Source organism: Betta splendens, chromosome 21, assembly GCF_900634795.4.
Source record: "Betta splendens chromosome 21, fBetSpl5.4, whole genome shotgun sequence".
In the NCBI taxonomy this organism is placed as follows: domain Eukaryota; kingdom Metazoa; phylum Chordata; class Actinopteri; order Anabantiformes; family Osphronemidae; genus Betta; species Betta splendens.
Window position 1 is genome coordinate 2,158,794 of NC_040899.1, and position 15,019 is coordinate 2,173,812.

Consider the following 15,019-nt stretch of genomic DNA (forward strand, 5'->3'; position numbering starts at 1 on the left):
CAGCCCAGTTTTATAAACTGCTGCTGCCTCAGTGGACATGAAAACACCCGCATAACCAACTGAATAATAGTTTTTTTATTAACAGACATTAAAATGTCAACAGTAACAAAATTTTTTAGTTCATTTAAAAAAAAAAAGTGGGTTGGATTGACAAGACTCCTCCCACAAAATAACTTAATGAGGAAGAGGGTAAAAGAAGGGAGGTTGTGCTCCAATACTTGAAACGCAGCTAATAGTCAGTACTTCCCTGTGTTATTTAGTCTGAAAACTCTCAGAGGCGTCCAGCAGTGCTTCCGCCCACAGCGTCACTGTTTCAGATGCTTAAGGAAGCTGAATATCAGGCACATTTCCACAGCTCTAACACGGGGCATGTCACAAAGCAGGATCAGAGTTAGCCAACAAACCTTCCTAAATACTCTGAAACACCACTTCAGAGGCCAGAGAGAATAACTGAGTGCTAGAACACGTACAGAGCTAGAGATTAGGTTTTTCTTTGTTCACTACCACATAAGCCACACACCTACACTGTGTTTTAATAGCATTATTAAGTCAGCAGGCTAATTTAGTGATCCATTTTATGGGACACCCCCAAAACAGGCAACAAAAGTGAGTAAGAGAACAGAAGCAGACACAAAAAAAAGTGAAGCACCATCAAAAGACATGACAGTGTATTAAGAGAAAGCGAGGAGGAGGAGTAAGGGTTATATACAGGGGGAGGCTGTCAGTGTGTGCCTTTGTCAACAATACAAGTCACCATGATCACATCGTTTTTGCAAATCCAGCTGCTTAAAGAAGGTTACGGAAAACTGTTTGCCTAAGGAATTTGTGAGAGCAGGGCTGTATCCTTTAGTCCCGCACGCCTGGCTGAACTATGCTCCCAGTATTCATTACCCTAACTTCCTTAGAGATAGACACAGGTGTAAAGGGAGGAAGGACATGGACAGTGTTACTAGACAGGAGCCGTAATACACTGTAGTGTGAGAGAGAGAGTGAGCGTGTGTCCGTTATGTATGTATGTATGTATGTATGTATGTATGTATGTATGTATGTATGTATGTATGTATGTATATATATATATATATATATATATATATATAGTGTGTTTACATGGGTCTCCCTTATGGCAGCAGCTGTGTCTTAGGCCTCGCTCTCCCCAGCTGATGAGGTGTTCTGCACTTCCTCCTCCAGGATGGGCACAATCAGGTTGTCCTTGGACATCAGATTGTACTTCATAACAAAGCGTGTGAACCGGTGACACAGGAACGTCTCGTTCTGTGAAAGAAGAAGCCCAGCTGACATGATTCAGCTTTCAGACAACCTCACCTGGATGACTGAGAACTTTCAGCAACACACTTCTGCCCCTTCTCTTCCTGCAACATGTTTCCCTAAACTGAACTACTTCTGAGCAGAAAGCAGTTTCGGGGTTATTCCATTAAAGTCTCTGGTCAAAATTCTTCTCTAATGAAACTCACCTCATACTTGTCAAATATCTGGCGGTGATGGAAGTAGGCATGAGAGAATATCCTATATATGCGACGACAGACAGAGCCCAGCTTGGCCACAGACGACTCTTTGATGCTCACTCTAAAAAGACAAATTATCATTATTATCACATGCTTGGTACTAAAACTCCAGAGGGAACATGAACAGTGAGAATTAACCAATTATGTTACTGAGTGCACTGCAATGTTAAAATTTCATGAACACACACTACAATAATCCTTAGAGCAAGATGACCAACCTGCTTGGAAAGTACTTGTTGCTATTGAGAAGACAGGCAGCTCCGTCCAGCGTGTGCCTGGTATAATCAATGGCAGGGCACTGTGGAAGCAGCAGCACAAAGTCACACAAAAGTTGTATTCATGAAAATTAAAATTAACATGTGAAAACGCTCTTGACTCACCTCTTTGGGTGTCTTGTGGGCAGCACATAAAAAGATCCACTGTTCTGTGGCTGTCATCTGGGTGCATGTGTCTGGATGGCACTCGCTCTGCAGGAAGAAAGCTTAGCATCACTACAGCTGAAAAATAACTAGGTACAGTTATTTAACTAGGTTAGTTAACTAGGTACGTACATTCAGACTCAACTCAAAGGAATCAAGGACCCATCTGACACTAAGAGCACATGTTCCTATAAAAATCTCAATTGCTTCAGTCAAATTCCTTAATGACAAGTGCACAGATTTGTGTATCTGGTGAGCTGCACAGCTTACCTGCAGTTTTACTGCTAGTCCATTGAGCTCCAGACAGAATTGCCTAGAAATAGACACAATAAGGGCACAGACTTGTTATTCAAATAATTTGTTGGAGGACAGTCAAGTGTTGTAGGGCCTGCAGACACAAGGGGTGCAGCTTTGTGTCACGGTACCGACTTCCCTCTCTTTGTCCAACCCACTGCAAACCACAGCCAAATCCCACCTCAATCATGCTGTAGTCTTCCACATTTGAATACCCACTGGCTGCCTCCAATTAAATATAGCATCACAGAAATCCGACCTTGCATGTTGCCTTTGTTCACATTAGCAATCTATCATCTATTTGGTAAAAACTCAGGATTTCAATTTAAGAGTTGAAGTGAGTAAATAACTCACCTGAGGTGCTCATACTTCCACACTCCCTCGTCCTGACCTTCTGGCGGTTCCAGGATTTTATCGATATTGGAGCAATCTGATCGAATGTTCTGCTGAATGTACTGAAACAAATCCATTAAAAAGATAAGGATAGTAACTCCCACTCAGCCACAGAACAAATGTACATGGTTTTAGGAGGATTTGTAAGAACTCAAAGACGGAGAAAAGTCTATTTTCAACCCCATTTACTGTGGAGGCAGTTAGCAGTCTGTCTAACAGCAAGTTAAGAGCAGCTATAGCAGTAACCCCCCCCACACACACACACACACCTGTTGGACAGCGAGGGTGCTGTCCATCTCCTCAAAGGATTCATCCGGCCAGTTGTAGAAATCCTACACATGGAGGAAGGACGCGTTTAGGGTACACGGCTGCCACTGTAGCCTGAGTGCTAGTCACCGGTCACTTGGTTCACATCATTACAAGCACAACAGTCATAGAAACATGTCGATGTTATTGAACAAAAGTTCAGACTATTTACGTGAGTATACCCTCTTTAGTTGTTACCATTTTAAAAAGGGACTTATTTTGATCCTGATTAGACCAAATCAGGAAGCTGGGCTTTATTAACGGAGGGAGCAACACATAGTTTTAAGGATTTCAGGCGACTGAAAACAGCGGTCTGAGTGGGAAAAAGGGAGCTGGCTACCAGAAAATCGGTTGGAAGATCAGTAAATGATGAAATTAAATGCTATCAACGAGCCTCGCAACCCGAAGTGTCCTGCATTCCTGACAGCTCCCTAGCTAACTTGACGCTAGCTAGCGTTAGTTAGGACTGTGATGCGACCGCTTCCTGCAAAGCTAACTAGCACATCCTATAGACGCCAGCTTCAGTTACCACAGTTATATCAGCGTTTGGGAATCATTCAACCGGACCGGCTTCAATAGTAATATCATAAAAACAATAATCGTCACCACAACGATCTCCAGGAAATAGACGGAGCTACAGCTAATTTAACTGGCTATTTCCAGGTAAGGCCCTGTCTAAGTGTTGACTGTCCTTCCATAGAACGACGCGTTAAAAGACGCAGTAAAGCACCGGAACTCGGACAAGTCAGTATCACATAGTGACGGGAGCTCATTCTCCTTAACGCCGCAGTATCTTGGTGACGTGAAAACCAACCTTTGCCTTGGTTCCAGGCCGATTCCTCCTGAGAACTGCAGTACCCTCCGCCATGACCATCTCGACAGAATACCCGGATGTTCGTCGGCAGCTGTGTTGTAGGCGCAAACCTCGACAGCACGTTACGACGTGAAAAAGTCTGGTCACGTGACGGACGAAAGCATCCGAAGGTACTTGTGGCTCAGCCGAGCGCTTCCGAAAGTGAACACGACTTCAAACAAATGTTTTATTTCGATATACCTCCTTCATCATCACCTCTTCCTCAGTAGGGAACGTGGTGCTCATATCAGTGGACCGCTTTGTCGCCATTAACGACCTTTTGACCTACCACAAATGTATAAAGCTTCAAACTGTTCTGTTGTTTGTTTCGGTCAACTGGCGATTTTGCTTTCCGATTTTTACTTTTTTGTTGTTTCAATAATCTTTGTGGTGATTTTATGTCTGTTTTATAAGCATAATCGTTTAACATATTTTTGTCTATAAGATATAGTTCAGTGTTTTAATTTATGACAACACACAAATGAAACGCAGTGACGCCAGGGTCACACGCAGGTTGTAGTTCAGGATCCGTCCTCCAGATGGTGCCATCCACAAACAAAACATAATCAGTGGCCCTTCGGTCATAACATCCTTCGGATTATTCTGTCTGTGATAATATGATATATTGTCATATTTTCACATACATTAAGTTAATAAAGTAGATCAAATTAACTGGATTAAATAAGCAATATTGGTAAAAAAACAATATACAATGTAATTATTTTTTATTAAAGTCAGGTGTGTTTCAGAGGTAATCAGGTGAATCTGAGGGTTTCTTCCTCATCTAATGATGGAATTTCTGACCTTTTCAAAGCTCAAACTGAGTGGGGGGATCAGTTTTCTGGTATGCGTTGACAGCTGAGATCCATTGGAACATTTGCCTAGAACAGGACCACAGGCAGAAGGCGACTCACATTTAATGTGAGATGCACTGTGGGAAAATGGAAGCTGGTGGTTCAACTGGGCCACCTACAGTACCTATCAGACTGTTTCCTGCACAAAGCTGTGGTGTTGAAGGCAGAAAAGTAAAGTAAATTAGACATTTTCTGCCAGTCTTCTAAACAGAACAAATGTAAAACCACAGGAGGCTGCGATCCTTTCCTACGTAGTCCTCGAAAACAGGGAGGAGTAAAACAACCTTATCAGGGAGGGTCAGTGTCTGAAAGCTGCCAGAGCTCCACAGCTTCTCTGTGACCATGGAGGAAGCTGAGCTCTGCTTCCCACAGCTCCTCAACGCCTCGTGCAAAAGGCCGACGGAGCATCAAGCTGAGAGCGTTTTCATTTCCGTCCTGCTGTCCTGCATCTCTCTGCTCACGGCAGTTCTCAACCTGCTGGTCATCGTCTCCATCTCACACTTCAGGCATGATATGACGCCTGTGCTTTTACTGCCAGTCACAGCAGTGGGGTTTACATTTAATAACAGTAAATCCAAAGACCAGCATTACCCTGCTTCAGTTTTTTCTCCACATGTCTAGTAGGGACTAGTGGACATGCTGCTTTCAATTACAGTTACAGTATATTCTTGTATGCGTTTGACAAGTCATTTACGATCCACTAATATTTCCTCCTCCAGGCAGCTCCACACTCCCACCAACCTCCTCCTCCTCTCTCTGGCCGTCTCTGACTTCCTCGTGGGCCTCCTGCTGATGCCCATTAGAATCATCCTGATAGAAAGCTGTTGGGTTTGGGGGAATGTCCTGTGTGGAGTGTTTCAGTATGTCTCATACATCATCACTTCGTCATCTGTGGGAAACATGGTGCTGATATCTGTGGACCGATACGTGGCCATTCATGACCCTTTGACTTACTCCACTAAGGTCACACATGAGCGGGTTCGAGTGTGTGTGTGTGTGTGTTGGGCCTGTTCTGTCTCCTACAACGGTTCCATTCTGCACGACTTCCTCATGCACCCAGACGCATATAACTCCTGCTATGGGGAGTGTGTGGCTGTCATCAACTATGTAACGGGAGCTGTAGACGTTGTGTTGACATTTATTGGTCCAATCACAGTCATCATTGTTCTGTATATGAGAGTCTTTGTCGTTGCTGTGTCTCAAGCTCGAGCCATGAGGTCTCAGATCGTGTCGCTCCAGGGTTCGATTTGTGTAGTTTCTCAGAAGTCAGAGAGGAAAGCAGCTAAGACTCTGGGAGTGGTAGTGGTTGTGTTCCTGGTCTGCTTCTGTCCGTACTTCTATCCCTCTCTGGCGGGTGAGGACACGTCTCCATCCACCACAGCAGCATTTTCTGTTTTCGGTGTGTGGCTGCTTTACTGTAACTCCTGCATGAATCCAGTCATTTATGCTTATTTCTACCCCTGGTTCAGAAAATCTATCAGACTCATTGTTACTCTGCAGATACTAAAGCCTGGCTCCTGTGACGCCAACATGCTGCAGTAGAGACGTGGTCAATTATAATGATTCAGCTGATGTCCTGAATGATGATTGCTTTAAAATAAAAAAAGTTTTTCTTCTTTTGGTAAAATGCAATAAAAGTCAATAAAATGCAATAAAATGTTAATGCACTAACATTATGGTGAAACCATTACACGGTGGGTTGATGTTGAAGCTCTGGGATTATCTTACTATTTAATAAATACCACCAACTAATTTTTTAAGCTCCTTTTGTGTGAATCCGGTGTCTAAATGACCAGAAATATTTAAATTGTGAAATATTTGAGTTGACCTATTAGTTTTTAGATGAATTATTTTGGTAATAATTCTTCTGAAATTAAAATAAAATATCACATGAAACTGTGTCTGACGTGAGTGCATGTGCTGAAAATCCATAAACACAAGTAAAAGTGTATTTTATCCTTTGGGTTTGCCTGTACTTGCATGGGGCGGAGCAGGACATGTAGGAGACGTGAGGTAAAGCTGGTGTCAGTGAAGAAGACTGTGGGAGGCGTGGTGGTAAACACCGATCCAGAGCACTGGTGAAAGGGACCAAACAGGAAGTAGGTCTGCCAAAAAAAGTACTGAACCTAAAGTACAGCTGACTCAACAATGATTAAGGCACTGAGGCTGTAGTGTAGGCGATTACCTTGAGTTTTCCATTCTCTGTGCTGTCATCACTGCTGTTCATCTATTGGTCAGGGAGGGAGAAGTGCCATCCAGTGGCCTTATTAAAGAGGTTGTGGATTGTAAACCGGCCACAGCTCTACAGCGTCTCCTTTCCTGGTGATGGAAGCCCAGACAGAAGCTGAGCTGTGCTTCCCGCTGCTCGTCAACTCCTCCTGCAGGAAGCCGATGAATCACCCCGAGACGTTCTTCATCTACGTCCTGTTCTCCTGCATCTCTGTGGTGACTGTGGCTCTCAACCTGCTGGTCATCGTCTCCATCTCCCACTTCAGGAAAACATAAACTCATAAGCATAACCTAAAATAGCACATTTATGATCAGATATTGTTGTTTACTTGTGATGTAGTTCTGCTGTAAGTAGTAGGATGTTCACTGCAATGTCCAGGCTCAAAGCTGAAAACATGCAGTAACATTAGTGGTGGTGTTTGTCTTGGTCTGCAGGCAGCTCCACACTCCCACCAACCGCCTCCTCCTCTCTCTGGCCGTCTCCGACTTCCTGGTGGGTTTCCTGCTGATGCCGGTTCGAATTCGCCTCATGGGAAACTGCTGGCTGTGGGGGAGCTTCATGTGTGCCTTATTTCGATACACCTCCTTCATCATCACATCTTCATCTGTGGGGAACGTGGTGCTGATATCAGTGGACCGCTTTGTCGCCATCAGCGACCCTTTGACCTACCATGCCAAAGTCACACAGAGCAGAGTCCAGGCCTGTGTGTGTCTGTGTTGGGCCACATGTGTCCTTTACAACGGCGCCATCCTGAGCGACTTCCTGACTCATCCACAGTTGTACTATTCCTGTTACGGACAGTGTGGTAACGTCCTGACGTACGTATCAGGAGTTGTCGATGTCATAATCACATTCATTTGCCCCATCACTTTGATCATAGCTCTGTATGTGAGGGTGTTTGTCGTGGCCGTGACTCAGGCTCGAGCTGTGAGGTCTCACGTTGCATCTGTCACGCTCCAGGCCTCGGCCGGCGTCGCTGACATGAAGTCAGAGAGGAAAGCAGCCAAGACGCTCGGTGTGGTTGTGCTTGTGTTCTTAATGTGCTTCTGTCCATATTTCTATCCATCTCTCGTGACCCAGCACACATCCACCACATTTTCAGCCTTCGGCCTCTGGCTGCTTTACTGTAACTCCTGTTTCAATCCCCTGATTTACGCTTATTTCTACCCCTGGTTCAGAAAATCAATCAGACTCATTGTTACGATGCAGATACTCCGCCGTGACTCCTGCGATGCCAATGTGCTGCATTAAAGCCTGTGCTGTGGGAAACAGGAAGACAGAGGATAGTGATTTTGTTTGCCAACTAATAGCTGAACCTTGAACATTGTAATCCTCACCTACAGTATTTATCCTGAGATTGTGTGAAAATGTCTTGTTTCTTGTCAGATCTAAGACAAATATCTTATAATGCACTGGTATCAATAAAAGGGCATAATGGCTGTGACTTGTTTGGTTCAGATGAGTTCTTACACACTCACACAGACGTAAACAGGTGATGTGCTTCATGTTGGGTCTATGTTGCATGAGTTGTTATAGACTCTAGAATGAAGCCAAACACCTGCTTCTACTCACTAAACACCTGCAGAGACTTTATGTCATTAAAGGCTGATGAGGTCAAATGTCAGATGTCAATTCACTTTTATTTATATAACACCAAATCACAACAACATTATCTCAACGCACTTTACAAGGTAAGGTTTAAGACCTCACACAACTAAACCCAACAAATCCCACATACAGCAAGCATTTAATTTGACGGCAACAGTGGAGAGGAAAAACTCCCTCTCTAACGAGGAAGAAACCAGGCTGGATGTGGGCGGCCATCTGCCTCGACCGGTTGGGGTGAGAGGAGAGAGAGAGAGAAAAGCACAGCAACAACAACAAGCAACAACAAGCAACAACAGAGCACAGGCAGGATGGTCTGATCCACAGCTGCCCATCACAGACACAAAGCTCTGAATCCAATGATACCTGTAGGTGAGGACAGAGAGAGAGAGAGAGAGAGAGAGAGAGAGAGAGAGAGAGAGAGAGAGAGAGAGAGCGGGAGAGAGAGAGAGAGCGAGAGAGAGTGGGGGAGAAGCACAGCTACTGGAGAGAAAGATAAGATAAGATAAGATAAGATAAGATAAGATAAGATAAGATAAGATAAGATAAGATAAGATAAGATAAGATAAGATAAGATAAGATACAAGAAAGAAACAGGACAAACAGTACAGCAGTACGGAAGAACAGTGAATAGAACGGACGGCAGCAGTATTAAATATACAAGAAAAGGTAAGAGCGGTATCAAGTCAGTGGGTTAAGTTTGGGGTTAACCAAACAAACACCTCAAGTCACCCCTCACCTCTCAGCTTTATTCTCCGAGGTTCTGGATCATGATTAGGGATTTCCTCCTCCTGCTTCATGTCTGTCTAATCATTGTCACCACTTGCACCTGGCTGCCATATTTAGTAATTCAGGACTCCCACCACACAGCTCTTCGTCAGTCGGTTTGTTGTTGTTGTTGTTGCTTTGGGAGGTTGCTTTGATTCAGGGTTTCATTTTCTCTGAACACTGTTACTTGATACTGTGTTGTCCTTTTTCCATTTTTCTTGTCCTGTCTGGCAGTTCAACAAGCAGCATCTATTAGGCTGAATGCCGATGCCGATGGACAGATTTGCTTATACAAGTATATATGAAATATATATACTCTTCTTGATTAATGGTTTATTTTTGGTTTAATTTAGTCCATACCAGATATGTGTGACGTCGCTGTGTTGGTGGACAGGTTGAGTTTGTGCGTGTGTGTGTGTGTGTGTGTGCGGGAGGTGATGGAACCAGCTGCTGGGGTAACATTATCTCAATGTTGCATTATGGTTGAGCATCAATGTTACATTTATGCTGATTTATGGTCATTCATCAATGTTACATTTATGTTTATTTATGGTCAACTATCAACATTACGTTCACATTGATTTACGGTCATTTATCAACGTTACATTTCCAACAATTTATGTTTTCTTTTTATTAACCTTGCAGGTCTGGGACAGGTGTCGGAGCCGATGGAGAGGTGGAGGAGGCAGACATGTCGTCGGGGGGTTAATCCATTAGCGGCTGCAGGTGGACCTAAAAGAGGAATGAGATGGAATTAGTAACTGATAATTACCAAATTAGAGCCTATAGTGTTGATACTGACTGGTAGCAGTAGACTCAGGTAGCATGATGATGTGGTCGCTCTGGTGTCCACATGCCGCCTGGTTGAGCCGTGCTTGTTGCTCCTTTTTTTCTTGTCATCCACCGAAATCCACCAATGTCCACCGTCAAACTACAACATATACGTAACACACTAAGCATTTATCATGTAAAGAAAAAAACACAAGTACAAGTAAAAACACAAGTACATGAACGACAGGAAACAAACGTCAAATAATCATACCTCACTGGCTGCACACACACATAAGTAGGAATGGAAACGTCAAATACATCAAAACAAACACTGTGAAAGTTTAGCGTCTTGTCTTATACTGTCGCTTTCTTTCACACGCTTTCCCTTGTGCACAAGTAAATTATGTTCAGATAGAACACATGAAACTTTGTTCCAGACCAGCACTGAAGATTAAATAAATACAGACCCAATAAATATGCACATAAAAATGTAAAGGTAACATATATGTCAGTTAAATATTGTGTCGCCAATATTAAAAATAACTGTCCTCAAAACTGACATTGAAACTGACAATCACTAAACATGAATCAAACTAACTTACAAAAAATTAATCCCACGTGTGAAACAAGTTACCGCGATAAGAACCAAACGTAAAAATCACGTGACAAAAAAAATAAAAAAACAGGACAAATACTGGACGAAAAAGCGCCATCTGGAGGCTGGAAGACAAAGTGGAACAGAAACGTTCAAAGTTCTAGCTTTGTTCCACCACCACCTAACCTCTCTGGTGCATATGTGTTCATTGTTTTCCATACATTCGATAATGTAGTATCATAAGTTGTGATGACAGCATTTAAGGACAAAAATCAAAACACACATTTAGATAATTTTTATAAATTCTGCATATTTGAACTGATGTAACAAAATTCCGTCAAGGACACTTAAGTTCAAACATAAGCATTGACCAACAGTCTACTCATTTGTTTTAATCATTTTGAGTTACTTTTTTAAAAATAGCTGCCACATCGCCGTGCTCTTTCCAAAACAGTTGCTCTGTGTCTTTACCATCACAGTTTGAATTTATAGAGATTATAGTCTAGTGTAGATATATTGTGAACAGCATACAATCTAAGAAAACTCAATAAAACAGCTACATATGGAATGCATAATGACCAATAATTTATATAAAAAAACATGATTAAATAAAATATTAATTAAAATAATTATTTACATCTACAGTAAACAAAGTCTGGCTGATAATATATGTTGAAGACATTCTGTAATTTTAACAATAATATTTTTTTAAATTTCAAGTAATTTGTTTTGCCTTTTTACAACCATTAGCATTAAACGTTGTTTCGTTTTGTAACGCCACAAAAACAACTGACAATAATTGCACCATGTCTCAACGTTGATTTATAAGCATTTTGTCAACCTTCTTACAACCGTTAGTATTAAACATTGTTTCAACGTTTCATCAACGGCACGAAAACAACTGACCTTATTTTAACCATATGTCAAAATTCATTTATCAGTATTTTGTTAACCTTTTCACAACCATTAGCATTAACGTTGTTCCAACATTACATTACATTAACGTCACATCGACAACTGACATTATTTCAACCTTATTTTAACGTTGAAGGTCGGTTGTGTGCCTGCTGGGTACACATATTGTATACATAAATACTGTATACATAATCTAATACTACTTAATAACAGCCATGACATACAACATCACAACTACCATAATCCCACACTATTGATATTGATAGTGATAAGTACCATTAATACTTACAGCTAGGTTTAGAAAGCCTGTTTATGAGCTCAGGTGTTGCGTGTCCCACTACAAGGTTAGTAAAGCTGTAGCTTAACATTGTTCACGCAAAGGGTGAGGCAGACGTTGGTGCATGAACAATGCCACATGTGGAAGCCAGGGTGATGGAGGAGCTCGGCCACTACGCCCAGCCAGAAAAGGCCACCCAGGCGTCGGATCCATGTACCCCCCGCACACCAACCGCACCACATCACACCATTCGCTTATTCTCATTCATGGTAGGTCTCTGACCTGCCGCCCATGTGGCCCCAGGCAGTGGCTAGGTATGAGGAACTTTGGGAGACCGCCAGTTCCATGAGGGGTCCAGCAGACAGAGCCATCAAAGCAAAGGCGCTGTCCACTGGCCCCCCTCCAAAGTCCTGAATGAGTGTGTATGACTAATGCAATTAAAACTGCAGAGCTTCCCATTTAGAAGGGACTTTGGCGGAACCACTTTCCAGTAGCCCCGGTCCCTCCATCAGTAGGACGTCCCTCACAGACCTAAGTGGATGAGTGTGGAGTGATGTAGTTGGGAAGCAAGGTACCGGGGTTCGCAGAGCCAGGTTCCAAACTAGCTCTGCTACCTTTTCCTACCTATTTTACCGCCCCCCACAACCCCCAGCCAGGAATAGATGAACGAGACCCAGGGACTTACCCGTTCTCTCGCTCAAGCATGCTCGCCCCCTTTAGTGCTCCACTCAAACCTACACAGATACTCTGCGGCTGTGCACTGAGGGCCAATCCCGCCCAGGGTGCAATGAAGACCACAGCTCGAGTAGCCCACTAGTTCCCCCCGGGCATCCCAGAATCAACTAGCCCCACTGCCCCTGTCCTTTGGGCAGACAGACACTCCCAACCACCAGGCCCCCCACCACAACAGACATGGCGTAGCACCGGAACTCTACACATCCCTACCTGAAAATGAAATCAATCAACTGTTTAGTTTTGATTATTGATTTGAACAAGCAGACAATGTGTCTAAGGTGGTGTAATCTAACACGTTTTTCAAGTTGTTTTCCAGTTCATGAAGATGATTTTCTTTGGGATACAGAAGGCAGAAAGAAGTGTGTATGATGAGTTTGTCTCTAGGTCAAGCCCACTTATATCTCCTAAAAGACAGAGTGCAGGGGCTGCTGGGATTGGACAGCTTAACCAGGTTGACAGGTGTTCACATACCCCTAGCCAAAATTGCTGCACAGGTGAACATGACCAAATATAGATCTTTGATACTGTACTTTTCACTGGAATGTCAATAAATTGTTCTATTGCTGGCGGTGGTTGCATCTAGATAGGAGTATTCCTAGTGTGTGCATTAAGTAATTAGTTAATTTGTTGATATTTTAAGAAATTAGCACTAGTGATTTCGTATTGGGACAATAATTCTTCAAAAGAGGTAAACTTGTCTCTTGTGAAAACATGTTTTAGATGTGTCCCAACAAAGTGAAGCGACAACTCTAAAGGTTAACTCACTCATAATTGGGTCTGTCTGCAACACTTATTTGACACACATTAACTGTAAATATGTTTCACCTTTACATACCAATCTGATGCATTTGGGTTGATTATTGGAAAAGAGGGAGGAGCCAGACGAACCAATCTTATGATGGCCTCTGGTGTGAAAGCTGCCAGAGCTCCACAGCTTCTCTGTGACCATGGAGGAAGCTGAGCTCTGCTTCCCACAGCTCCTCAACGCCTCGTGCAAAAGGCCGACGCAGCATCAAGCTGAGAGCGTTTTCATTTCCGTCCTGCTGTCCTGCATCTCTCTGCTCACAGCAGTTCTCAACCTGCTGGTCATCATCTCCATCTCACACTTCAGGTAATGAGACAAACATCTGAACACCAACAGTGTTTTGTTGTTTAATTCATCTCTTTCTGCTTCAGTTCATTGTCTGATTTATGATAAGGACTATTTGTTGCTGCTGAACACATCCACTGTTGTCATACTCAGGCCTTTATGAAATATATATATATATATATATATATATATATATATATATATATATATATATATATATATATATATATATATATATATATATATATATATATATTTAAATATGTATTAGTTATGGTATTAATATTCAATAAATACAATGAGATGTTTTGTGTATTAAATCGCTGCTACTCATATTTAGGTAGATCCTCCACAGCTGCTACTATGATCTTTCTATTCTTCATGTTCCTCCTCCAGGCAGCTCCACACTCCCACCAACCTCCTCCTCCTCTCTCTGGCCGTCTCTGACTTCCTTGTCGGCTTTCTGCTGATGCCGTTTGGAATCTTCCTGATAGGAAGCTGCTGGTTTTTAGGGAAGTTCATGTGTGGATTTTTTCAATACACCTCCTTTACCATCACATCGTCGTCTGTGGGAAACATGGTGCTGATTTCAGTGGACCGATACGTGGCCATTCATGACCCTTTGACTTACACCACTATGGTCACACAGAGAAGAGTTCGAGTGTGTGTGTATCTGTGTTGGGCCTGCTCTGTCTCCTATAATGGTGTCGTACTCAATACTTTTTTGAAAAATCCAGACGCATATAACTCCTGCTATGGGGAGTGTGTGGCTGTCATCAACTATGTAACGGGAGCTGTAGACGTTGTGTTGACATTTATTGGTCCAATCACAGTCATCATTGTTCTGTATGTGAGAGTCTTTGTCGTTGCTGTCTCTCAGGCTCGAGCCATGAGGTCTCAGATCGTGTCGCTCCAGGGTTCAATTTGTGTAGTTGCTCAGAAGTCAGAGAGGAAAGCAGCTAAGACTCTGGGAGTGGTAGTGGTTGTGTTCCTGATCTGTTTCTGTCCCTATTACTACCCATCTCTGGTGGGTGAGGACACGTCTCCATCCACCACAGCAGCATTTTCTATTTTTGGTGTGTGGCTGCTTTACTGTAACTCCTGCATGAATCCAGTCATTTATGCTTATTTCTACCCCTGGTTCAGAAAATCTATCAGACTCATTGTTACTCTGCAGATACTAAAGCCTGGCTCCTGTGACGCCAACATGCTGCAGTAGAGACGTGGTCAATTTTAATGACTCAGCTCATATGTCCTGAATGACGATTGCTTTAAAATAAAAAAAGTTTTTCTTCTTTTGGTAAAATGCAATAAAAGTCTACCTGAACATTATTATAGCCCATGTGTTCACTGGTACACAAGCACAACTCAGTACTACACACTCAGATTCA

At 42.8% G+C, this 15,019-nt stretch overlaps 4 protein-coding genes across 5 annotated transcripts; 3 read left to right on the forward strand and 1 right to left on the reverse strand.

Annotated features, from left to right (window-relative positions):
• Nucleotides 1-60: 60 nt before the first annotated feature.
• Nucleotides 61-3,883, reverse strand: LOC114847731 (MOB-like protein phocein). The gene is made up of 8 exons (XM_029137759.2): nucleotides 3,750-3,883; nucleotides 2,899-2,961; nucleotides 2,591-2,691; nucleotides 2,213-2,255; nucleotides 1,904-1,990; nucleotides 1,742-1,821; nucleotides 1,473-1,584; nucleotides 61-1,272 (listed from the first exon to the last, which is right to left on the reverse strand). The coding sequence occupies exons 1-8, from the start codon at nucleotides 3,807-3,809 to the stop codon at nucleotides 1,138-1,140; spliced, it is 681 nt and encodes a 226-aa protein (XP_028993592.1). The 5' UTR covers nucleotides 3,810-3,883; the 3' UTR covers nucleotides 61-1,137.
• On the forward strand, nucleotides 3,785-6,533 carry LOC114847750 (trace amine-associated receptor 13c-like). Of its 2 annotated transcripts, none has more exons than XR_003784257.2 (2): nucleotides 3,785-3,919; nucleotides 5,362-5,496. XR_003784257.2 is itself a non-coding variant. In XM_029137782.3 (2 exons), the coding sequence occupies exons 1-2, from the start codon at nucleotides 4,985-4,987 to the stop codon at nucleotides 6,182-6,184; spliced, it is 987 nt and encodes a 328-aa protein (XP_028993615.1). In that variant the 5' UTR covers nucleotides 4,024-4,984; the 3' UTR covers nucleotides 6,185-6,533. The 2 variants fall into 2 exon arrangements, 1 of the variants encoding a protein (XP_028993615.1); XM_029137782.3 differs by lacking the exon at nucleotides 3,785-3,919 and adding an exon at nucleotides 4,024-5,148 and having other exon boundaries at nucleotides 5,362-6,533.
• Nucleotides 6,534-6,945: 412 nt separating this feature from the next.
• LOC114847723 (trace amine-associated receptor 13c-like) lies at nucleotides 6,946-8,222 on the forward strand. The gene is made up of 2 exons (XM_029137749.3): nucleotides 6,946-7,134; nucleotides 7,304-8,222. The coding sequence occupies exons 1-2, from the start codon at nucleotides 6,968-6,970 to the stop codon at nucleotides 8,121-8,123; spliced, it is 987 nt and encodes a 328-aa protein (XP_028993582.1). The 5' UTR covers nucleotides 6,946-6,967; the 3' UTR covers nucleotides 8,124-8,222.
• Nucleotides 8,223-13,323: 5,101 nt separating this feature from the next.
• On the forward strand, nucleotides 13,324-14,847 carry LOC114846958 (trace amine-associated receptor 13c-like). The gene is made up of 2 exons (XM_029136236.2): nucleotides 13,324-13,649; nucleotides 14,025-14,847. Exons 1-2 carry the CDS (start codon nucleotides 13,486-13,488, stop codon nucleotides 14,845-14,847), a joined length of 987 nt encoding a protein of 328 aa, XP_028992069.1. The 5' UTR covers nucleotides 13,324-13,485.
• The last annotated feature ends 172 nt before the right edge of the window (nucleotides 14,848-15,019 follow it).

Bases quoted from the DNA above. Each gene is read 5' to 3' on its own strand.
- LOC114846958 (XM_029136236.2), top strand. From the start codon at position 13,486: ATGGAGGAAGCTGAGCTCTGCTTCCCACAGCTCCTCAACGCCTCGTGC. The intron at 13,650-14,024 runs GTAATGAGACAA...TTCCTCCTCCAG, and splicing joins ATCTCCATCTCACACTTCAG to GCAGCTCCACACTCCCACCA.
- LOC114847750 (XM_029137782.3), top strand. From the start codon at position 4,985: ATGGAGGAAGCTGAGCTCTGCTTCCCACAGCTCCTCAACGCCTCGTGC. The intron at 5,149-5,361 runs GCATGATATGAC...TTCCTCCTCCAG, and splicing joins GTCTCCATCTCACACTTCAG to GCAGCTCCACACTCCCACCA.
- LOC114847723 (XM_029137749.3), top strand. From the start codon at position 6,968: ATGGAAGCCCAGACAGAAGCTGAGCTGTGCTTCCCGCTGCTCGTCAAC. The intron at 7,135-7,303 runs CAGGAAAACATA...TGTCTTGGTCTG, and splicing joins ATCGTCTCCATCTCCCACTT to CAGGCAGCTCCACACTCCCA.
- LOC114847731 (XM_029137759.2), bottom strand. From the start codon at position 3,809: ATGGTCATGGCGGAGGGTACTGCAGTTCTCAGGAGGAATCGGCCTGGA. The intron at 2,256-2,590 runs GTGAGTTATTTA...GTCTATTTCTAG, and splicing joins TGGAAGTATGAGCACCTCAG to GCAATTCTGTCTGGAGCTCA. The intron at 1,991-2,212 runs GTAAGCTGTGCA...TTCTTCCTGCAG, and splicing joins GACTAGCAGTAAAACTGCAG to AGCGAGTGCCATCCAGACAC.